Source organism: Vanessa atalanta, chromosome 15 (assembly GCF_905147765.1).
Source record: "Vanessa atalanta chromosome 15, ilVanAtal1.2, whole genome shotgun sequence".
Classification (NCBI taxonomy): domain Eukaryota; kingdom Metazoa; phylum Arthropoda; class Insecta; order Lepidoptera; family Nymphalidae; genus Vanessa; species Vanessa atalanta.
In genome coordinates this window covers 15998-40404 of record NC_061885.1, presented here as the reverse complement: position 1 = coordinate 40404, position 24407 = coordinate 15998, and the positions used below count along the sequence as shown (strand labels likewise).

Genomic DNA, 24407 nt, shown 5'->3' with positions numbered 1-24407 from the left:
CATAGAATTTAGCATACGAATTTCACGAATTCGTATTCTGAATTGTGAATACATCTGCGACAGTACGATCTGTTATGAAAAATAATTTCAAATATGTAGTTCCCAGAGCAGTGCATACAGATTACAATTATAAATTTCTTTAATTCCACTCTGACTAATAAACGATTTTTGCTATAACTCAGATAAATTAAGAAAATAAGTAAATAATTATGTATTTTCTCAACGAAAACAAAAGCCAAGATAAAATCGAGCGGATTAAAATTTAAACGAACACCACGTGATGAAATCTTTATTCATTTTAATAATTTGTGTTATTTTTGAGGAAAACTAGGATAACTATAAATATTATTGGTTTTAGAATACTTAAATAATTCGTTCTTATTTTTCTTTCACTTGTCTTATTAGATCGGTAGTCTATCTTTAAAGACACAGGTTTATCTGTTTGTTTCGTTTAATAAAACAGTATTCTCAATCCGGTTTGCATTTATAATGTCTTATCACACACACAGGCAGTGACAACTCACGTCGAAGTTGAAAACATTGCTGGAATTAATTAGATTAATATGACGATGCTATTATTATTTTCGGTTCATTAAAGTGTTCCAGGTAAAAATAAAACCATATTTCATTTCTAACTATATAATCATATATTAGCGATCCACAACTTAGTGAAAACGAGGGACGGGATAGATCATCGAAAACACCATAGAATATACATCAAAACAATAACAACGGAACAGAAGTCCATCGTGACTGAACTGTCTCTCTCAGCCGAGGCGCCGCGTGCGCATGCGCGCTCTGCGCACTCGCCGTCACTAGAGTAACACAAACACGAAACAGTCTCATTAGGAAAAAAGCTTTCGCACATTATTTCTGTACAATTATTTACATCATATTTACTAATCTCACATTTTGTATATACGTTCTCATACTGGTACAACACAAAATACATGAAGTGGAATCGCCGTCGTTTAAAGTATTCGAATACACTAAGATAATTTCGTCGGCAGTGACGTTTTCGAAATTGGCAATCTCGAGTGCGAACACGATGAGGTTTAAAGTCACTAATATCCACTCACACCGACTCCCAACTCATTGGCCCTATTAAATTCGGCTATTTATCACAAACGTCCCAACGCACCACACAGCCACGAAGGGTTGCAAGCGATGAGGGCGAGGCGTGAGTGCACAGCTCTGGCGCTCCGTCACACTGTAGTCTCGCGATCCACGTGTATGTACTCGACGGAGCGCTCCCGACGTCAAGAGGATGCCACTGAAGATGCCCTCGAGGCGTCGTACAACAACTCTTCAGTCAGACGTCGCCCCGCCGCCAGTGCGCCCAGCAGACGCTTGTCGCGTCGTGATCGACGTTTTCGCAAAACAACGGCGGCCAATAGTATCAATAGCGCTACCGCCCCCGCCGCTCCCGCAGCACCCGCAGCGGCAGGCGCGCCTAACGCAGCTAGAAGTCTTGCGCCAGCGCCACATGCTCCTGCTTCGTCTCCTCCTCCTGGACAGTCAACGGTGCCATCACACCACAGAGCTCCTGCCATACAAGCACCCAGAGCTGTACATTCGTGGGCACACGAAGACCCGTTTCCGCTAACTCCAGCCGAACCCGCACCGGCAGGTCGCCACACCTCCATCCATGCAAATCGCGCCGAGCCCGCCTCGCGTGCAGACCACACGACAAGTAAGGCGGCCTCGCGTCCTACGCCCCGAGCCCACCATTCTTCCGTAAACACTTGTACCGCACGTGCCTCCTCTCCACCGGGACATACTGCTTTTACGAGCCTGTAAAAATGATTTGCTTACATTCATCGGTTAAAACTCATTTTTATTCATCTTCATTTTGGTTCATCTTTTACTCGATTATGTAGGTTTCATATTGAAAAATTTGAGTTGATAATTTCCCGGTAGACGTAGTATAATACGTATTCTTGGAAAAATACTTGCACCGAAAGCAAACTTAACAACATGATAGAAGACTAGTGAACAGAAAATGACATATTTTTGTGTCTCTCACCTGGACGAATGTGCTTCATAAACTAGGATGCGGTTAACCGTGTGGCACAGAGGAGCATCAGACGTGGGGGCAGTGGCCGGCAATTCTTCGCCCCAAATACGCAGAAACACGGACCGGTTTCCACGAGCTACCAGAAGAAACGGTGTTTCGCCACACTCTGACATTTTGTTGCCACTGAATAAAGAAAATTGTTTATTATAAACTTATAATCAACTAATATGTAATAGAAAAATAAATAAATAAAATCTGACTTATATGGGTACACGAGATGTAGGCGATGTCCAGGTGGGGGAAGACGGCGGCGATTTGCGCAACTTGATGCAGATTGTATGCGGGCCCATTCACCCCGAAAGTGAACATGACGATGGTCCTCACTAGCCGCAAGGGTTACCGCCACTAGTTCCAGCTCAAGAGCTGGCCCACCCGAAGATATCGCTAGCGGCGCACTTGCATTATCACATATACATCCAACAGGTACCTAAACACATTATTTGGATTATAGAAGTGAACTAGTATATTATCTGAAAGGACATATAAAACTATACTCATAATTACCCTGTATCCAGGCCACGGTGATTCGTAAATTCGTAAATGCGGTACACGTAATGGAGTATCATCGTCATCAAAATCAAGTGGCGCGTCGCTAGGGCGTAAGTCAAGTGGATCGATAGGGTCAGGAACGCAAGCCGTTCGGCCGGTCAGTGGATCGAGCCGGGTGGAGCATCGTGGCTCACGTCCAAAAGCAGCGGCCAGGAGACGTAGTTCAATGCGAGCACTCTCAACTTGTAATCTATACAGACAACGAAGCCTGCGTGCGCCCCCACGACCGAACCATAGAGCATTTCTAGGCGAAGCAAACGCCCCCGGTACTGTCAATCGTCTTGCACACTCAGCTGGTTCAACCCGCACGCGTGTTTCTGATATTGGTAAAGCAGCACCTTCTAGGCGGGAGTCCACAAACTCGTAATGCATCGAGAAAGCAAGCGGATGGGTCGCAGTGCCGGGAAGCGTCGTCGCTGCGAGGGAGAGTAGAGCGGAGGCTGACACGTAGCCGTCCGGTGGCGCACATGGACGAGGGGAGCGCGTCGCATTGGCCAGTGCAGCTCGTGCACAAAGAGATGGTGTCGTGTCGCAGTACCGCCCCAAGAGCGCCGAAGCTTCACCTGCACCACCACCGTCCCAAATTCGCAATTCTACGGCACAAGCCCCGCCTGTATCGGCCTTCCGTGCGTAATCGGGCAGTTGACGAGGTGCTACGGTAATTGCGCCTTCTTCCTCACGCTCACTACTTTCTGTGCGGCGTGCTTCCACTAATGAATATTGTGTGAAACTTGAGAAATAAACCCAAACAAGGTCACCTAAAGAAAAAAAAAAGTCACTATACTTTGTACTTAAACATAAATATTTTATCGATTTATAATTCGAACCTGGCCGCCCGTGAAATGTCCAAGTGCAAGAAGTATTCGGTGGGAGGGTGTGTGTAGGAGCGTGTAAGCGGCCTCGGCGTCCTCTTACATTTACAGCGGTTGCGTTTAACTCCTCTTCTGACGATGAAGCCTTCACGTGAAATTCACATCGTCGCGCTTCCCTTAGAAATTGTACAATGATAATATACAAACGATATAATATTTAAACCACTACATACAACGCACCTACATCGGTCGTACTAACCTAGCGTAATCTAAGGAATCAGAATCAGCAAATATAACATCGACATCGAGTTCAAATCCTCGCAGCGGAGCGTGAGGAGTGGTGGCCCGCGGCGGTGCGCTGAATGGAGACGAGTGGAAGGCCACAAGCATCTCAGGGCCTCGTGACGTCACGGGCGGCAGCCAGTCTCCTCCGCAGTACTCCACTAGCACGGGATCGTCGGTCGATGCGCCGTCGTAAAAAATCAACCTGTCTCGCTCTCCCGTACACTCTCGCCACGCACGCACCGCACGACCCGTCTTGTTTAAGCTGGAACCATTCTATTTCATTTTGATCCAGAAGCAATGATTTTTCTACTAAGTAAATATCTCATAGCGTGGCCGTGTGTATGTAATGTAGCGGATGCAGCGAATACATTCTTCGGAATTTATCATTTGATTTGACATAAAAGGCTCTTGTTTATAAAATATTATGATATTTGTTTATATGTTTGTACATGATTCTATTTTACAGAATACGATGAGATGGGTACTATATTAATAATCGTTTAAATATTATCCACATTCTGTCTTAGATACGCAATATAAATAGATGAACAAACATTCTTACACGTAAATGGTTTTAGTATTGTATCATTTACTTTGTGATATTGTAATGATTTTGAAAACGTAAGATTAATCCGGAATAAGATAAAATTACATATTGGGTCTTAGCACATCACTAAATGTACGAGATGAAATGTGTACGTGTAGTAAATAACTTTGTTCATAAGTAAAGCAGAACTGACCTGGCCATTGATATTGAACGCTTGATTTGCATTTTATGAGAGTATTCTTGGCGCACGGAAATCATTGCATGTTTACAGGTAGGAATATCCTTTTGTCGCAGACTCCAATAGCATGTCACGTTTCTGTTAAATTAAAAACATTTGCATTAAATGCACATCTTTAAATGATGTTGTTCCAAATTATGCAAGAACTCACCTCGGATACATGCCGGGGTAATTAGGACTTTGTAAGCGACAAGATTTACGATGGCATTCCTCGTACGTCCGCGTGCAGTACGTGCCCGGGGACACGGAGCCGCGCTCAAGGGGCGCCTCCAGAGCTCCGAACCTTTTTTAAGGAATCGAGATATATTCTTTGCTGTTACATTCTTGATGCTTTGAGAGACACTACACTGTACATTAAAACTACGTTATTTTTATGACATCTACTGACCCAAAAAGAGTTAAGTAATGTGTTAAAATAACTGGGTTACAAAAAGGTTTTGTATTTCTCTGATGTACGTGACATGTAATACACTCACCTTACGATGGCATCGCGCTGAGCGAGGAACTTGTATCGAAGCCGAAACCCAAAAGGTTCTCCGAGACGTGCACGAAATAATTTAACCGAGACGGTGACCGTTGCTGTTTCGCTGTAGTACAATGCAACTCCTTCAGCTGAACCACACCACGAACCGCCTGTGAAGGGCCGGCCCAGCTCCGACAGCTGCATGTAACCATCCGGACATCCATCGAGGGCACCTTGTTCATAGCGACCCACTCGAAACTCGTCGAAAGCAAGTTGGACTAAATCACCGTGCGTAGCGCCCCCGGCTGTGAACGTGAGGTGACACAAGAACGGTGCTCGCGGTGCTCCTCGGAGCGCCACTCCGTACGCCACCCCGGTACGCCCGTAGTACGTCCGGTTGCACACCGAGCAGTGAGACGGCTCATCGCTGCCGTCCGAGCACTGCGCTTCGCCATCACAGTACGCGTCCAGACGCACGCAAGCGCCGCTGCGGCACGGGAATTCAGCCACGCCGCATCCACCGGCTGCACCGCGCGCCCACACGACTACCACCAGCACCAGGAGCCAGCTCCACGATCGAGCTATTCTTGTATTAATCATGGCGTTGCTTGTGACTTTTGGTGATGCTACAACTTCATTTTTAACGTCCTAGTCTGCCACACTATACACATTTTTTTAATTATATGAAGGGGCAAAGTTACAACACCTCGATTAAAAAAAACGATATTCTTGCACATTTTTAAAATTACACGTCATTTTTAAATCAAAGACTACGTTTATGAGCGTTCGATTTCATCTTAATTATAACATTTGATATTACGCTTCTGCGGCGTGCGTATTGCTGCGATAGCATCCTCAAACCATCAAAATAATGCGATGCACATTTTTACACGACCGAACCAATGTTAAGAGATGGCCATTCGTCGTAGCGAGCCACGAGCGGTGTCGATGCGATCGGCGATACGAGATCGAAGCAGGCGGCGAGAGTGGACGCGACGCGCGCGTGACGTAACGCCGCGGCACACTGCAGCGCGGCGGCCCGCGCCCCACCGCCGCCGCGCCGGGCACGCGGGCGCAGGCGCGCCGCGCGGCCGAGCGCGACGTGAGGCGCTGGCAGCGCGCGTGTAGTAGCTGGGAGCGTGCTGCCGATTGATCGAGCAAGCCTCTTCGCCGCCGCCGCCGGTGGATTTGAACTTCTCTACTGGGATATCATTATTCTATTTTATAACCTATGAACGATACAATAATCTTTTTCTGTTGCATTAAAGATTATCGTAATTTTGTTTCGATCACTCATTTACACTTTGTTATTAAAATCGCTACACAATTGGGCTTTAAGCTATAAAACTCGATATACAGGTAGCTACAATTTTTACTTGTCACAAATTTGCTAAGACTTTCTCGGATCATGAATTTGATTTTACTCTAAATAAATCGAAATTCGATAAATAGTTTAATATATGTACCTAATATAAAAGACATAAAGGAAGCCCAACTCCACGATGTGTATCTGCATAATCTCCTACAAGTACTAACGAGACGACACTTATACCTATCTAAATAAAAATACATTTTATGAGCATGTTTCACAATTACTTTATCTTATAAATATATTTTTCTCTTTGATAATCCTTCTGTCATGTCATTATTATTATCAAGTTGTCGAAGTCAAGATTAGTTAGGTGTAGTCGGCCCAGACTTGTATTAAATGCCCAAGGTAAGTATTTATTATCTGAACAAGAATTAATTATTAATTGGAGAAAATAGTTCCGCAAATATCCTATTTATTTTTACTAATCTGTTATAGGTAAATAAATATTATTATCAACGTACCTGAGGACTTTTTAAGACCTGAATACGATTTTAGTACATTGTCATGTCGTATCTCCTAATCATCGGTTAAGATGCAAGCGTTCTAACTACCGGGCTACGAGTATCTCGGCTGCTATATATGGATACATACAATTAGTAATTTCAATAGAAATTCAATATTAAACCCTCAGCTATAGGAATAAAGTTGCTATTAGCTACAAACACCTTTAACCAACAAGAAATATTTTAAAAAACAAACATAGCTCTGAAAATATACTTTCTCAGCCTTACTAGACTTACAGGCCAGCAAAGATGTCGGTACTCTCACTGACAGGAAGTCTAACATTGACTATATATTTTTCTCTTAGATTCCTTAGTCTTATAAAGATTGCTGACTTACTTTTTATAATAAATTACACATGAAAAACATTTCTCGGTGGGCATAATGAAACATTTTACCACTGAGATGTGATGTGTTGTTTGATAGCATCAGTATTGTAATTGTGTACTGCAGGCACGAGAGACAACACATGGCAGTTCCTGGTGGCGCATTGGAAGGAATTGTTAAAATGGTGTATGAGCCAACATATTTAAGTGGTGTTTACCACTTACTATCAGTTAGCCCCTTTGCCATTACTACCTAGGTTTTAGAAAACAAAAAACTTTCTGAATGAAACTAAAATAAACAAATCAAACTTACTATATATACTAAGTAATATGTACGACGATAAATATTTAACAATTAAAGCAAGTTTCAAATGCAGTTTATATTCGTAGACACCTAATATAATAAATTTAACTTGAGCCAACAACAGTCATTATTATTTCAAGTCATTCAAAAGCAGCTTTAATGTTGACGTAACGTTTTGTTCCATACTGTCGACCCTTATTAGAAAGAAAGCGCCGGAGTTATCGTACGTGCGTACAACAACATATATAAAATTCAAATATGTAGGTCGAGACAGTTGGCGTCGAATCCAAAGTTGTTTTTAACGTTTATAACTTAAATATTATCAATATTGATTTTCATCTAGGATGAAATCCCCGGCTCAACACACGTATTATACATAATATTGTCTCATAGCCAAACGGGGCGGAATAGAAGAAAGTAATTATGATATAAGAAATAAAAGTATAGTGTACCCATACCAATAAATACTAGCGAGTCAATAACTTACGGTCAAATTACACGTTGCCATTTTTACGGGCTGTTGAAATAATTTTTCAAATGGAGATTTACTTTGCTTTAATTTCCGTGTGAATTATCTTGTTCAAATTTTCACTTTCTTAGCCTAATATTAACTTAATCGTTCGTTCGTAATCGTTTCATTGAATGTGATGACGAGGGCGCGTCTCCATATGTTGACGTCGACACCGTCCGCTCCCCTCAGCTCTGACTGGCCCCGCTATCAAATTTCTGACCGACATACGTCTTGCGTTAATAACGTATCGCTTACTCTAAACCGTTTATAAGGTATTTGCATTCGGTAGTATGAGTTTACATTACACGTTTGCGTTAAAACTATGACAAATGTCGAGCCACTCGAAATAGACTACTCCACAACTTATATTTCCATCTCACTTACACACGTACAAAACAGGTGAGAGAGATAAATTGGGTCATTGTATTTGACACTTGTCGCAAAGTAATAAGTATTGTCTCTAAAATTGTAAAGCTTATATTAACTCCATTCATACATTCCATAGTATAATGTCGTATGGCATCCTACTCTGGGGTAATGCAGCTGACATTAATACTATTTTTGTACTGCAGAAGAGGGCTATTCGTGCAATTTATAACCTGGTCCCAAAAGATTCGTTAAGAGGTAAATTTAAAGAAATTAAAATAATGACTGTCGCTTCTCAATTTGTTTTTGATAATGTTATGTATGTACGCAAAAACATAAATAACTATAAATACCTTCCTAATATTTATTCATACTTTAAGAGGATTACAGGAGCTAAATACAAGTTTTATAATGCATAAAAGTATATGTCAATAGTGATAATGCAAAAAAGTCATTAGTGTTGTAATATTCTTTAGCACACAAACGCTCTTTAACGATTCTTTTGAATTTTATAATTGAATAATTTTGAACGTTTTCTGGGATCCTGTTGTAATAACGTATACATTGCCCCAAAAAAGAGTTACTAACCCTGTGTAATCGGGTACTTGGAGTAACAATTTTATTTTTGTTCCTAGTGTTAATAGAATGTACGTCACAATTTCTGGGAAAATGTTTTTGCGTAAATACATAATATTATCAAAAACATATTGAGAAGCGACAGTCATTATTTTAATTTCTTTAAATTAACCTCTTAACGAATCTTTTGGTCTAGTGTCTAGGCAAAGTAATATGGCGCGGGCGCAGCTTATCTTGCCTAGGCCATGGCCGACCGACTGCATTGCTGAAAGCTCAACTTAAATTGGTCACTTAAATTAGCAGTGTTTTTAACTTTGTGTTCACAATAAGTGTCAATTATAACTCTTTTACAGACTATATTAATTTTAATAAAACAAAACTTATATGTTACCTTGAGTTAACTACAGTACATCAGTGAAAAACGCATTCAAATGGGTGAAGCCGAATCCAAGATTAGCGGTAACAAACGAACAGATAAACAGTCAAACAGACAAAATTCTATAGTAATCTATAAGTAAAAATCACATTTTTGTAATCTATTGCGTAAATAAATACCCCCGATAATTTTTTTAAGTGGTAATTGTGAAGACCGTAAGTTTTATCAACTTATAAAAAATATATATATATATATATGATATATCACAGTATATTATTAGCATTAGCATAAGCAGCCGGTAATATGTCCCACTGCTGGAATACACATGTGGCAGAATTTCGTTGAAATTAGACACATGCAGGTTTCCTCACGATGTTTTCCTTCACCGCCGAGCACGAGATGAATTATAAACACAAATTAAGCACATGAAATTTCAGTGCTGCCTGCCTGGGTTTGAATCCGAAATCATCGGTTAAGATGCATGCGTTCTAGCCACTGTGCCATCTCGGCTCAGTACATTATAATAACAAACATTTCTTATTATCATTACATATATAGGCCATAATATATCTGGCGTTTCCGTCCTATATCAGGTTGACAAACTGTCAACCTAGCGAAGCGTCATTGTCGATGGTGAGGCGAGCAGCCATCTTGAACGACACGATCGAACGAGACGGCGCCCGTTTACCACACTTATGACGAATCGCTGTGATTGCCGCCATATTGTCGTTTTGTTTAAACTATCTTAATTGATTTTTGTGTGAAAGTGCTGTGTATTCGAACTATTCCTGTGACTACAGTGATTATTAAATTGTAATTAACATATTGGACTGGATCGTTTATTTTACCACGACCATCTACCAGCTCTAAATAAAATGAGTTCTGGTGAAGGCCCTTCTGGCCTTTCATATCTATGAAGAAAGTCGGAATTCTTGAGTGCTATACGGTAGGTAGGTAGGTAGGTAGGTAGGTAGGTAGGTAGGTAGGTAGGTAGGTAGGTAGGTAGGTAGGTAGGTAGGTAGGTAGGTAGGTAGGTAGGTAGGTAGGTAGGTAGGTAGGTAGGTAGGTAGGTAGGTAGGTAGGTAGGTAGGTAGGTAGGTAGGTAGCTATGTAGGTAGGTAGGTAGGTAGGTAGGTAGGTAGGTAGGTAGGTAGGTAGGTAGGTAGGTAGGTAGGTAGGTAGGTAGGTAGGTAGGTAGGTAGGTAGGTAGGTAGGTAGGTAGGTAGGTAGGTAGGTAGGTAGGTAGGTAGGTTAGGTTAGGTTAGGTGAGGTGAGGTGAGGTGAGGTGAGGTGAGGTGAGGTGAGGTCAGGTCAGGTCAGGTCAGGTCAGGTCAGGTCAGGTCAGGTCAGGTCAGGTCAGGTCAGGTCAGGTCAGGTCAGGTCAGGTCAGGTCAGGTCAGGTCAGGTCAGGTCAGGTCAGGTCAGGTCAGGTCAGGTCAGGTCAGGTCAGGTCAGGTCAGGTCAGGTCAGGTCAGGTCAGGTCAGGTCAGGTCAGGTCAGGTCAGGTCAGGTCAGGTCAGGTCAGGTCAGGTCAGGTCAGGTCAGGTCAGGTCAGGTCAGGTCAGGTCAGGTCAGGTCAGGTCAGGTCAGGTCAGGTCAGGTCAGGTCAGGTCAGGTCAGGTCAGGTCAGGTCAGGTCAGGTCAGGTCAGGTCAGGTCAGGTCAGGTCAGGTCAGGTCAGGTCAGGTCAGGTCAGGTCAGGTCAGGTCAGGTCAGGTCAGGTCAGGTCAGGTCAGGTCAGGTCAGGTCAGGTCAGGTCAGGTCAGGTCAGGTCAGGTCAGGTCAGGTCAGGTCAGGTCAGGTCAGGTCAGGTCAGGTCAGGTCAGGTCAGGTCAGGTCAGGTCAGGTCAGGTCAGGTCAGTTAGGTCAGGTCAGGTCAGGTCAGGTCAGGTCAGGTCAGGTCAGGTCAGTTAGGTTAGGTTAGGTTAGGTTAGGTTAGGTTAGGTTAGGTTAGGTTAGGTTAGGTTAGGTTAGGTTAGGTTAGGTTAGGTTAGGTTAGGTTAGGTTAGGTTAGGTCAGGTCGGGGTACATGTCAGTCGCCTCCTCGTGGCGTACCCTGGGCAACGGGGCCGGCTCGAGTTTACTCGCCGGCCACGGCTAAGACTGACGCGGCGGTTAGGCCACGGGTCGCCCCCGGTCCTTCTCTGATCACCAGAGTGGACTGTGTGCGCGGCCTCGTGGCAAATGAGGGTGTTGTATATCTGTAAATATATAGTCGTAGTTTTTATACATATTTCATGTTTATTTTGATTATTTCTTAATTAGGTAGGTGTATATAAATTTGTAAATTTCTTTTGTTGGTTTGAGGAAGAAAACCTCGATAAAAAATCACCCCGAATCCCAAGTGGCCTCGCAGCGCGATGGGATGCATGGCCGAAGGGTATTTCGGTCCCGACTGCGTTTCCTTTCCCACCCTTCCACATCCTTATTCCTTCCTCCTCCTATCCTTCCTTCTTCCTGCCGGCAGCCCCGGCAAAAAATCTTTAAAATGAGTGCTACTAAAAAAAATTATTCCTCAGGAGGGTGCCAATCCCTCCCCGATTCGCTTCACGGATCGGGCAGTCCCATATCGAAATATGAGGGGGACAAAGTCGCACGATCGATTTGTCACGACGACCATACCGCGAGCATAACGGACACCGATTATACCAAAAAAATACCTGTGGTACGACTGGAGAGGATGGGCGCGCTGTCGGATACCGACAGCGTGTCGAGTCGTATGACTGTTGATATGGCGGTGGAGGTGGGCGCCCCGATGGCGCGCGCTGAAACCAACGACCTTGGCTTGAATGAAGGACTAGCTGCCCGGCCTGTGCGACTCTCCGAGTCGGACTCGTCGGTCTGCAGCATGATGACGGTGGAGTCGGGAGATGACACACCCAAGGAGATGACACAGAAGAGGCAGAAGGGTGCGAAGCGGACTCACGCTGAGGAAAGCTGCTCTGGCTCTGAGAGCGACGCGAGCGTGCAGCTGGGTGATAATTCGGAATCCTCAGTGAGCAGGTGGCTAAAACCCGCCACTAAGAGGGGGCGAGGCCGTCCGCCCACCCATGGAAGATACGTGGGCATAGGGAAGTCGCAGGAAGAGCTCCGCGAAGCGAAGTCGAAGGCGAAGACGGATCGCTTCCAAACGGAGGACGCGTTGGCCGTTTACAACGAAACGGCCAAGTTGGCGCTGGAAGAGAGAGCGGCCCGCAGAGCGAACCGACAGACAGATGAGCATGCCGAGGACGCACCGAAGACGTCCGCCGCTTTGGACACGACAGTCCAGCAGGCGTTAGACGTGGTGCTCCAGGTTGCCGACAAGTCGGGCAACCTGAAGGGTACTTTCGTCAGGGCTCTGAAGACTGCCGCTGACACCATCAAAGGTGCGGTAGCGGAACTTAGAGCTCTGACCATGTCAGAGGAGGTGGCCCGCCTGGAAGCTGCTAACGCACAGCTTTCGGGCCAGTTGGCCGAACTGCGCAGAGAGGTGGCCGAGATGCGCCGAAAACCGCAGGATAACAACGAGGAAGGTCTCAAGCGCATCATGGAGGAGGCGCTGCGGTCCAGCCGAGAGCAGTTCGGCAACATGCTGAACGCCCGGATGGAGGGCATCGAGCGCCGCCTCCTTCCGGAGCCTCGGTTGCGGCCTCCGCTAGCTGCAGACCGCAAGGAGGCAGAAGCTGCAGCTAGCAGCAATACAGCAAGGGTGTCGGCACCAGTCGAGCCGCCCACTGCCAAAGTAGTAGAGAAGGCTGACAAAAAGCCAAAAAAGAAGACGAAACGCCCTAGCATGGCTGCCAAGGAGGCGGCAGCGGCTGCGGCAAAGAAGACCGCTCCTCCACCAGCGCCGAAGCCAGGCGGCTCCGGAGCATCTTGGGCGGCTGTTGTTCGTCAACAGCCGAATAAGCCGCCCAAGAAGCCTAAGGCGCCGGAAAAGAAGTCGAAAGAAAGGCGTCCCGGAAGGAAACTTCGCTCTCCTCGCACCGCGGTGATCACCATCACCCTGAAGCCCGGTGCCGAGGAGAAAGGGGTGAGGTATGAGGATGTTCTCGCCGAGGCCAAAAGCCGAATTAAGCTCGGCGAGGTAGGCCTCACCTCTGTGCGCTTCCGCACGACGGCAACGGGGGCACGGATGCTGGAGGTCCCGCCGGGTACCAACGACGCGGAGAAGGCGGCGGATGCCCTGGCGGTCAAGCTCCGCGAGGTCCTCAGCTCGGACGCGGTCCAGGTCCATAGACCGACTAAGTGTGTCGAGTTGAGAATCTTGGACCTGGACGACTCGGTGACTGCGGTGGAGGTGGTGTCTGCGGTCGCCGAAGAGGGGGGTTGTTCCGCTGGAGCAATAAAACCGGGTGTTATTGCCCGGCGCTCCGGCGGCTCCGGCTCCCTCTGGATGAGCTGCCCGGTGGCGGCGGCAAAAAGAGTGCTGGAGGTGGGCCGCGTCAAGGTGGGGTGGGTCTCGGCACGAGTGAGACTGCTCGAGCCGAGGCCGCTGCGCTGCTTCAGGTGCTTGGAGGGGGGCCACATGGGGGCCAAATGTGATAGGGGTGTCGACCGCAGCCGTCTGTGCTTCCGCTGCGGCCTTCCCGATCACAGGGCCAGGGAGTGTACCGCCGCTGAAGCCAATTGTATCGTGTGCTCAGCGGCCGGTAAGCCTGCGGCACATGCCGTCGGTAGCAAGGCGTGCCAGGGCAGCAAAACTCGTCTCGCCTCAAAGAAGGGAGGAGCGGTGGCGAAAGGGCCCGTCACCGCGTCCCAGAGGACTGTGGAGGAGCCTATGGAGACCGCCCAATAATGGCCCAGCGCTGTCTCCAGGCGAACATCAACCACTCTGCCAGGGCCCAGGACCTGCTAGTCCAAAGCATGGCAGAGTGGCAAATCGACGTGGCGGTGGTCTCGGAGCCCTATGTCGTTCATTTACGGGACGACTGGGTGTCCGACCACGAGGGAGTGGTGGCGATCGTCGCCCCTGCCGTCGCTGGTTCCCCTGCTATCGAAGGGGTAGCCAGGGGCAGAGGGTTCGTAGTCGCTGCAGTCGGGGGTGTGGCGATCGTGGGCGTTTACGCCTCGCCCAACCGGAGTCTCGCGGAGTTTGAACAGCTACTCGTTGAGGTCGGGGCTCTGGTCGGGCAGGCATCGCCCAACCCGGTGTTAGTCGCGGGGGACTTCAATGCCAAATCTACGGCTTGGGGTTCCCCTTCGACGGACGCCAGGGGCGAGGCGCTGGAGGAGTGGGCTGTGTCACTGGGCCTCGCGGTGATCAACAGTGGGTCGGAGAGCACGTGCGTGCGGCAGCAGGGCGAGTCGATCGTGGACGTAACGTTCGCGTCCATCGCCCTAGCCCGCCGTGTTCGAGACTGGAGGGTGGAGACGGCCGTGGAGACTCTATCGGATCATCGATACATCCGATACGATGTCTCCGCGGCACCGGTCGTCCGGCCCGCTGTTGTGCGGTCAGAAGGTCCGCGGTGGAGTCTGGGCCGTCTCGACAGCCAGTTGGCAAAAGAGGCGGCCATCGTGGAGGCCTGGTGCGCCGGTTCCGACCCGGTCGTCCAGGTCGACCGAGAGGCTGACCGACTCGGCGCCGCCCTGTTCCGCATTTGCGATGTGGCGATGCCGAGAGTCAAGCCTCAGACTCCACGTCGCCGCGTATACTGGTGGCGGCCGGAACTCCGTCAGCTACGGAGAGCCTGCGTTGCGGCCCGCCGCCAGTACGCCCGATGCAGACGGAGGAGAGTCCGCGACCATGATCTGGAGGCGGCCCTTTACACCGCCTACAGAGACGCCTGTGTTACGCTCCAAAAGGCCATAGCACAGGCGAAGGAAGCGGCGTGGACGGAGTGGCTCGAGACCCTCGACAGGGATCCGTGGGGGAGACCGTACCGGGTCGTGAGACAAAAACTCCGACCCTGGACACCCCCGCTCACCACCACTCTCCAGCCACACCTTCTGGAGAGCGTTGCGAGCGCGCTGTTCCCGGAGCGTCGAGAGTTCGTCCCTCCATCGATGGCCCCACTGCGCAGCGAACGAGACGAACGAGATCTGGCGCCCCCGGTCACCGAGGCGGAGTTGTCCGCTGCTGTCCTTAGGCTCCGTTCCAAGAGGACAGCTCCGGGGCCAGACGGTATTCCGGGGCGCGCCCTGGTGATCGCCTCAGAAGAAATAGGTGTGAACATCCGGCGCCTATTCTCAGCGTGTCTGGCTCAAGGCAGGTTCCCCGACCGGTGGAAAACGGGAAGGCTCGTACTCATCCGTAAGGAGGGTCGAGCCCCCGATCAGCCGTCGGCCTACCGACCTATCGTGCTGCTCGACGAGGTGAGCAAGCTCTTCGAGCGTGTGCTCGCCGTCCGCCTAGTCGACAGCATGGAGCCGGGCCTCAACGAGCGACAGTATGGCTTTCGCCGCGGCCGCTCGACGCTGGACGCGATCGCCAGGGTGAGGGACCTGGCAGAAGAGGAGGTGGCTCAGGGTGGGGTTTTGTTGGCTGTCTCGTTGGACATATCCAACGCCTTCAACTCCCTGCCCTGGGAAGTCATCCGAGAAGCGCTGAGGTACCACAACGTGCCGTGTTACCTGCAGCGACTGATCGGTGACTACTTTGCGGGCAGAGCGGTCTCCTACCCGACGAGCGACGGTTGGAGAAGAAGACCGATGACGTGCGGTGTTCCACAGGGTTCGGTACTGGGGCCCCTTCTGTGGAACATCGGGTACGACTGGGTGCTGCGCGGGGCCACTCTGCGGGGGGTCAGCGTCACATGCTACGCCGACGACACCCTCGTGTCGGCCCGCGGCAGCTCCCATCGCGAGGCGGCTTATCGAGCCACAGCCGGCGTCGCACACGCGGTTCACCGCATCCGTGCACTGGGCCTCGAGGTGGCCTTGCACAAGTCCGAGGCCCTTGCTTTTCATGGACCTCGGAACGCGCCACCTCAGGGCATGACCATCACAGTGGGCGGAACTTCCATCACCATCGGGTCGACGATGAAGTACCTGGGACTCGTCCTCGATGGCAGGTGGAAGTTCGAGGAGCACTTCCGGCGCTTGGCCCCAAGACTGGTGGCTGCAGCCGGAGCGCTGGGGCGGATTCTCCCCAATGTCGGAGGACCGGGAGGCTCGTGCAGACGCCTGTACATCGGCGTAGTGCGATCGATGGCACTGTACGGGGCGCCGATATGGGCGGACGCTCTGAGTACACGCAACGTCGCGTCCCTGCGACGTCCGCAGCGAGCGATGGCGCTCAGGGCGGCTCGGGCGTACCGTACGGTGTCGTTCACCGCAGCCTGCCTGCTGTCCGGAAGCCCGCCATGGGACCTCGAGGCCGAGATCAACTCGAGCGTCTACTGGCGGCTGAAGGCAGCGAGAGCGGAGGGAGACCGACCCCATCCTCGGGAAGTTCGGAGCTGGAGAGAGGAGGCCGGCGGAAGGCTCTTCGCAAAATGGGAAGAGAGGCTACGGGTTCCGGGAGTGAGTCGGGAACTCGTAGCGGCCATTAGGCCATCATTGAAAGAGTGGGTCGAGCGAAAGCACGGCCCACTCACTTACCACCTGACACAGCTACTGACCGGCCACGGATGTTTTGCAAAATATCTGTGTGACGTGGCCGGCAGAGAGCCCACAACGACGTGCCACCATTGTGGCAACGGAGCCGTGGACACGGCCGAACACACGCGCGCAGAGTGCCCAGCTTGGGCGGAGCCTCGCGCTGCCCTGTTCACGGCTATCGGATATGACATCTCGCTTCCGGCCTTAGTGCGAAAGATGGTCGCGAGTGCAGAGGCGTGGGCGGCATTACGGGTCTTCAGCGAAACCGTAATGTCCGCAAAGGAGGCGGCAGAGCGACAGCGGGAAGACGACACCAACTCCCTCCCGCTGCGCCGACGAAGACCTGGTCGGCGGCGCCGCGACCATCTAGGCCGGATGCCCTAAAAACCGGACTTGACACATTGTGGACGGTGGCGGAACTTTACATCCGCTGCCGCCTAGCCTCCAGCGGCGGACTCGGGGGGCAGTCCGTCGCGGTTCTGACGGAGGTGGAGACGGAAGGTGCGCCGTAACAGCCTGGCGCACATTTCGTGACGAGTCGCCACTTTACAGCGACGGCCGCTGGCAGGGCCGCGGTGGTGAGCCACGCGCGTTCTCGTAGCCCTGTCGCCTTGCGGCGAGGCGAAAATCCTAGGAGGTTTTAGTGGGTAGGACGGGGCCTTCTGCCCCGGGAGTCCCACATATCCGTCCCGGTCAACCCCCTTTCGGCCGGGCGGAATGCGTCAATGCATTTCCTCCTAGTAAAACTAAAAAAAAAAAAAAAAAAAAAAAAAAGGTTAGGTCAGGTTAGGTTAGGTCAGGTTAGGTCAGGTCAGGTTAGGTTAGGTTAGGTTAGGTTAGGTTAGGTTAGGTTCTGAGGAGAAAGGATTGAAGTACGAAACTGTCCTGAAGCAAGCGAAGAGCCGCATCAAGCTGAGCGAGGTCGGCTTGACTGCGGTGCGCTTCAGGACAACGGCCACTGGAGCGCGGATGCTAGAAATCCCGCCGGGCACCGTCGACGCGGAGAAGTCGGCGGACGCCCTTGCGGCGAAGCTCCGCGACGTCCTGAGTCCGGACGAGGTCCAGATCCATCGACCGACGAAATGCGTCGAGATCAGGGTCGTGGATCTGGACGACTCAGTGACGGCGGAGGAGGTGGTGGCAGCGGTCGCCAAAGATGGAGGTTGCTCCGAGGGCGCTATCAGGCCGGGCGTGGTCGTCCGGAGCGCCAACGGCTGCAGGTCGCTGTGGCTCAGCTGCCCAGTCGCGGCGGCCAAGAAAGTTCTTGTGGCCGGCAGAGTCAGAGTGGGGTGGATCTCGGCGCGGGTGTTATTGCTCGAGCCGAGGCCACTCCGCTGTTACAGGTGTCAAGAGGGAGGGCACATGGGGGCCGCTTGTGACAGGGGTGTGGACCGCAGCCGTTTGTGCTTCCGCTGCGGCCAACCCGACCACAAGGCCCGCGAATGCACCGCCGCTGAAGCGAACTGCATCCTGTGTTCAGCGGCCGGTAAACCGGCGACGCACGCCTTGGGCAGTAAGGCGTGCCAGGGCAGCAGAGCTCGCCCTGTCAAAAGAACGGGAGGTGCGGTGACGAAAGGGCCCGTCACCGTGTCCCTACGGACCGAGGAGCCCATGGAGACCGCACACTAATGGCCCTGCGTTGTCTCCAGGCCAACTTGAACCACTCCGCCCGAGCCCAGGACCTTCTAGTCCAGAGCATGGCGGAGTGGCAAATCGGAGTGGCAGTGGTGGCGGAACCCTACGTCGTTCATTTACGGGACGACTGGGTATCCGACCACGAGGGAGTAATTTCCATCGTTGCTCCCGCTATCGCCGGTTCCCCAGCGATCGACTGGGTCGCAAGAGGCAGAGGGTGCGTGGCCGCAATTGTGCACGGTAACGCGTTCGTAGGAGTCTACGCCTCTCCCAACCGGAGTCTCGCCGAGTTCGAACAACTTCTCGTTGAGGTCGGGGCTTTGGTCGGGCAGGTTTCACCGAGACCGGTGATAGTCGCGGGGGACTTCAATGCCAAATCCACGGCTTGGGGTTCTCCTGCGACCGATGCCCGAGGAGAGGTGCTAGAGGAGTGGGCCGTGTCACTGGGGCTCGCGACGATCAACAGTGGATCAGAGAGCACGTGCGTGCGGCAGCGGGGCGAGTCGATCGTGGACTTAACGTTCGCGTCCATCGCCCTAGCCCGCCGTGTTCGGGATTGGAGGGTGGAGACGGGGGTGGAGACTCTGTCGGATCATAGATATATCCGATTCGATGTCTCCGCGACTTCCGTCGTCCAGCCCGCTGTTGAGCGGTCAGAAGGTCCGCGGTGGAGTCTGGGCCGCCTCGACAGCCAGTTGGCAAAGGAGGCGGCCATCGTTGAGGCCTGGTGCGCCGGTTCCGACCCGGTCGTCCAGGTCGACCGAGAGGCTGACCGACTCGGTGCCGCCCTGTTCCGCATTTGCGATGTGGCGATGCCGAGGGTGCAGTCTCAGACTCCACGTCGTCGTGTATACTGGTGGCGCCCGGAACTGCGGACGCTGCGGAGAGCGTGCGTTGCGGCCCGCCGCCAATACGCCAGGTCCAGGAGGAGACGGATACGCGACCACAACCTGGAGGAGGCTCTCTACACCTCCTACAGGGAGGCTTGCGTATCACTCCGGAAGGCGATCGCGCAGGCGAAGGAAGCGGCGTGGGTGGAGTGGCTCGCTTCACTCGATGCAGATCCGTGGGGGAGACCGTATCGGGTCGTGAGACAGAAGCTCCGACCCTGGACACCCCCACTCACCACCACCATCCAGTCGCAGCTTCTGGGACGAATCACGGAGGAGCTCTTCCCACAGCGAGGAGCGTTCGTCCCACCGGCGATGGAACCGGAATACGTCGGAGAGATGGCGGGCCAAGCGTCCCCGGTTACCGAGGCGGAGTTGTGCGCGGCTGTCCTGAAGCTCCGTTTGAAAAGGACAGCCCCCGGGCCTGACGGGATACCGGGACGCGCGCTGACGATCGCGCTGGAGCAGTTGGGCGACGGCACGTGCCGGCTGTTTTCCGCCTGCCTGGCACAGGGTAGGTTTCCGAATCGGTGGAAAACGGGAAGGCTCGTACTCATCCGCAAGGAGGGACGAGCCCCCGATCAGCCGTCGGCCTACCGACCCATCGTGCTGCTCGACGAGGCGGGCAAGCTCTTCGAGCGTATAATCGCAGCTCGTCTGGTCGGCAGCATGGTGCCGGGCCTGAGCGATTCACAGTTCGGCTTTCGCCGGGGCCGCTCCACGTTGGACGCAGTCGCCAGGCTGAGGGAGCTCGCAGAGGAGGAGGTCTCTCGGGGTGGGGTGTTGCTGGCAGTCTCGTTGGATATTTCCAACGCCTTCAACACTCTGCCCTGGGAAGTGGTGCTTGAAGCTCTCAGGTACCACAACGTTCCGGACTATCTGCAACGAACCGTCGCCGATTACTTCTCCGGCAGGGCGGTTTCGTTCCCGACGATGGAGGGTATCAGCAGGAGGGCGATGACATGCGGTGTTCCACAGGGCTCGGTTTTGGGGCCGTTACTGTGGAACATCGGCTACGACTGGGTGCTGCGCGGGGCCACGTTGCGGGGGGTCAGTGTGACCTGCTACGCTGACGACACCCTCGTGTCGGCCCGCGGCAGAACCCCTCGTGAGGCGGCATATCTCGCCACGGCGGGAGTGGCACATGCGGTCCACCGCATTCGTGCTCTGGGCCTCGAGGTGGCCTTGCACAAGTCCGAGGCCCTAATCTTCCATGGACCTCGGAACGCGCCACCTCAAGGGTTGACGATAACTGTCGGCGGAACTTCCATCACCATCGGGTCGACGATGAAGTACCTGGGACTCGTCCTCGATGGCAGGTGGAGGTTCGAGGAGCATTTCCGGCGCTTGGCCCCAAGACTGGTGGCTGCAGCCGGAGCGTTGGGGCGCATCTTACCCAACGTCGGAGGACCGGGGAGTTCCTGCAGGCGACTCTACACCGGCGTGGTGCGTTCGATGGCACTATACGGCGCGCCGATATGGGCGGACGCTCTGAGCGCTCGCAACGTCACCGCGCTGCGACGTCCGCAGCGGGCGATGACGCTCAGGGCGGCTCGGGCGTACCGGACGGTGTCATACACCGCGGCCGGCTTGCTGTCCGGAAGCCCGCCATGGGACCTCGAGGCCGAGATCAACTCGAGCGTCTACTGGCGAGCCAAGGCTGCAAGAGCAGGAGGAACTCGACCCCATCCGGGCGAGATACAACGGTGGAGAGATGAGGCAAAACACCGCCTAATGGAGAAGTGGGAGGATCGGCTACGATTTCCGGATGCCGGTGGGGAACTCGTGGCGGCGATTCGCCCGGTCTTGAGAGAGTGGGTCGATCGCAAACACGGCCCACTGACGTACCACCTGACGCAGCTCATAACCGGTCACGGCTGCTTCGCCAAATACCTGTGCGAAGTGGTCGGGAGAGAGCAGTCGGTGGTATGTCTTCATTGCGACGACGGAGCCGTGGACACGGCCGAGCATACGCGCGCAGAGTGCCCAGCCTGGGCGGAGCCTCGCGCAGCCCTGTCCACGGCCATTGGATTGGACATATCGCTTCCGGCCATTATTCGAAAGGTGGTCGCGAGCGAAGAGGCGTGGGCGGCATTACGGGTCTTCAGCGAGGCCGTAATGTCCGCGAAGGAAGAGGCGGAGCGACAGCGGGAGGACGATCCCGATTCGCTTCCAATACGTCGACGGAGACCTGGTCGACGGCGCCGTGACCACCTAGGCCGGATGCAGTAACCGGACGTGACATACAGTGTGGACGGCGGCGGAACTTTACATCCGTCGCCGCCTAGCCTCCAGCGGCGGACTCGGGGGGAGTCCGTCGCGGTTCTTATGGAGGCGGAGACGGAAGGTGCGCCGAAACACCCTGGCGTGCCTTTCGTGGCGAGTCGCCCCTTTACAGCGACGGCCGCTGGCAGGGCCGCGGTGGTGAGCCACGTGCGTTCCCGTAGCCCTGTCGCCTTGCGGAGAGGCGGAAATTCTAGGAGGTTTTAGTGGGTAGGACGGGGCCTTCTGCCCCGGGAGTCCCACATATCCGTCCCGGTCAACCCCCTTTCGGCCGGGCGGAATGCGTCAATGCATTTCCTCCTAGTAAAACTAAAAAAAAAAAAAAAAAAAAAAGGTTAGGTTAGGTTAGGTTTTTTTTTTTTTTTTTTATTAATTATGCTACATCCACAGGCTCGCATTTGCCCGTGCCTTTTTTTACAATTTAATTTATGTTTACGTGACAATTTTAGCGCACTGGGATTTACAGTAGTTACTATTCTAACAGTACTAGCTTATCAACTACTGTAGATCGATGAGCAGCGAAGATCTTCTCCGCCTCCGCCGGCGATGTCTTCTTGCCGGAGGCTCTTGCCCGTACTGACTTTATTTTTGTATATTTTTTTTTTTTTGTACATTTTTTTTTTTTTTTTTTTTTTTTTCTACTATTTTAGCATATTTGTTGTACAGTAATTTATAGTAGTTATACCTTATTATTAACAATATTTACTTATTTCTATACAAATTATTTTTTTTTTTTTTTTTATTACATTTATTTTATAGTAAACTATGGTTATACCTTATTTTTAATTATGTATACTTAATTTTATACAGATAGTTTTGGGAATTTATTTTAACTTAGTCGATCTTATACTATGAACAGCGGACCCTGCCCCGTCACGAATCAGATTTAGCACAGCCTCGGCGATGGTGTTGTTACGCTGGTGTATTGCCATTTTTAAGCTGTGCTCTAATAATGTTTTAGCTGAGACCCCGATCGTTCGGCTGATGAAATTGCCGATTGCGTCGTCACAGACATCCGTGTAATAGACACAGGTGTTGGTGTGTCTAGTTATTGCTACCACGGCGTGAGGCACACTTTGATGTATTGTGAGCCTCGCACTTTTGGTTCGGATGATGATTACCTCCTCGTAGGTCTGTCCCTGTGCCTCATGGATGGTCATGACGCGAGAACCTTCACCTTTACCATATCCCTGGTCCACCAGAAGTTTCTTTTCCTCCTGCGTGTGGACCAGGTATAGGGTTCTGGTTAGGTTGGATGGTATTTTCACGCCAGTGAACCTCTCCATTTTTAGGGAGTGGACAACGGGGTTCGCTGAGTAAATGGCTCTGTAGACGTCTCTGATGGCGTATGCGACGTCCATGGGGCATCGGTATGTGCAAGACAACTCACATGTGATGGTGGTGGTCAGGTTTGGCCGGCAATACCTCATCTCGAACAGATTTTCTCTGTCGATGTAAGGCAGCTGATTGATGTCTCCAACGAGTATCACTTCCTTCGCCTCTGTTATGCGAGCCGCCATAACTATGCTTCCAAAATGGTTCATGAGGGCTTCGTCGACCGTTAGGCGGTCGCACCTGGTGTCCTCATGAAGACCATTTACAAGGATTGAAGCCATAGTTCGTACCCTTGATTTGACTTTGGGGCCAAAACGGTGTGTTAGATGTTGACGGAGATCTTTGGCGGATTCTAGGGTGGTGGTGGCTATGATGTCTGTGTTCTCGTCGAAGTTCCCGACAATGTGAGTTGTCTTTCCACATCCCGGTACTCCATTGATCCAAGATAATCGCGGTAGTTTCCAGTCCACAAGGGGTGCTTCAACTTCAGAACCTGTTGAGATGGACTTAGCCATCCCCAGTATCCTGTCATCTAGCATTATCCTCGTGCATCTGGCGACCACCACGATTGGGTCTTCAGGTGGTGTGAGGAACTTGATGGGGGAGTCTCCTCGCCCGTCTGCCTCGACCAGGCCCACGAAACCACAGGCAGCGCTGTAAGCGGCCATGTACCACCCCGACATCTTCCCTTTGATGATCTGGGATGTGTCGTTGTTGTATATGGCCGCCTCTGCTTCATTGAGCTCCACCTCCAGCAGCTTATCGTTTGATCGCTGGTAGGCCTGCATGATCTTCTTGCAGGTGGCTAAGTGTATGTAGCGAGTCGCCCTCACTATAGCCTGGAACTCTATGAATGCATTCACTGCGTGGTCCCGTGGGTTTGACGCTGGTCTCAGCTTTGGTGGTGAAATTTGTCCCCAGTCAGCCCTTGTCAACCCTGAGCGTGACGTTTTAGGTTTTCCCAGGTCGTCGGACTTAAGGAATTCCCTGATCGCCAGCGCTTTTTGGTCTGTTGAGGTCGACGGCCCGGGGGCAAGTTGGGGCGATTTTGACCCTTTGTTCCTCGGTGAGACCAGATCTCGGATAGTTTTAATCAAAGCCATTTCTCGTACTGGGGAGCACGGCTCTCTGCGGGTGTGTAAAGTTTGGGCAGGCTTCTGCGCCGCCAGCTTCTGCTGTAGTCGCTCGGATCCACTTAGAGGGGACTCCATGGTTGTCGGCTCCGCAGGGGGGAGAGTTGGTGTGGCCTCAGGTTTTAAGAATCCTAGGTCTTCCCCCCTATCTTCGTATATGACAACCTCGTGTATTTTAGAGGCTAACAGGCAGCCGAAGCGGACTGCTACGTCGCCTGTTTCAGAGCCAACTCTCATGGCGTCCACGCTTATCCGCCGTGGGGTGCCATCCCGGGCCCGCCCGCTGAGTTCCGAGAGCTGTT

General features: G+C 51.7%; 2 protein-coding genes across 3 annotated transcripts; one reads left to right on the top strand and one right to left on the bottom strand.

Moving 5' to 3' along the window:
- Positions 1–659: 659 nt before the first annotated feature.
- LOC125069488 lies at positions 660–5952 on the bottom strand. 2 transcript variants are annotated; one of them, XM_047678993.1, is made up of 9 exons: positions 4985–5952; positions 4660–4791; positions 4464–4586; positions 3698–3985; positions 3454–3614; positions 2582–3384; positions 2278–2504; positions 2027–2200; positions 660–1794 (listed from the first exon to the last, which is right to left on the bottom strand). In XM_047678993.1, the coding sequence occupies exons 1-9, from the start codon at positions 5569–5571 to the stop codon at positions 1260–1262; spliced, it is 3030 nt and encodes a 1009-aa protein (XP_047534949.1). In that variant the 5' UTR covers positions 5572–5952; the 3' UTR covers positions 660–1259. The 2 variants fall into 2 exon arrangements, with proteins under 2 accessions (XP_047534949.1, XP_047534950.1); XM_047678994.1 differs by having other exon boundaries at positions 2582–3336.
- Positions 5953–17798: 11846 nt separating this feature from the next.
- On the top strand, positions 17799–18458 carry LOC125069508. Its single transcript, XM_047679029.1, has one exon. It carries the CDS (start codon positions 17799–17801, stop codon positions 18456–18458), a length of 660 nt encoding a protein of 219 aa, XP_047534985.1.
- Positions 18459–24407: the final 5949 nt, after the last annotated feature.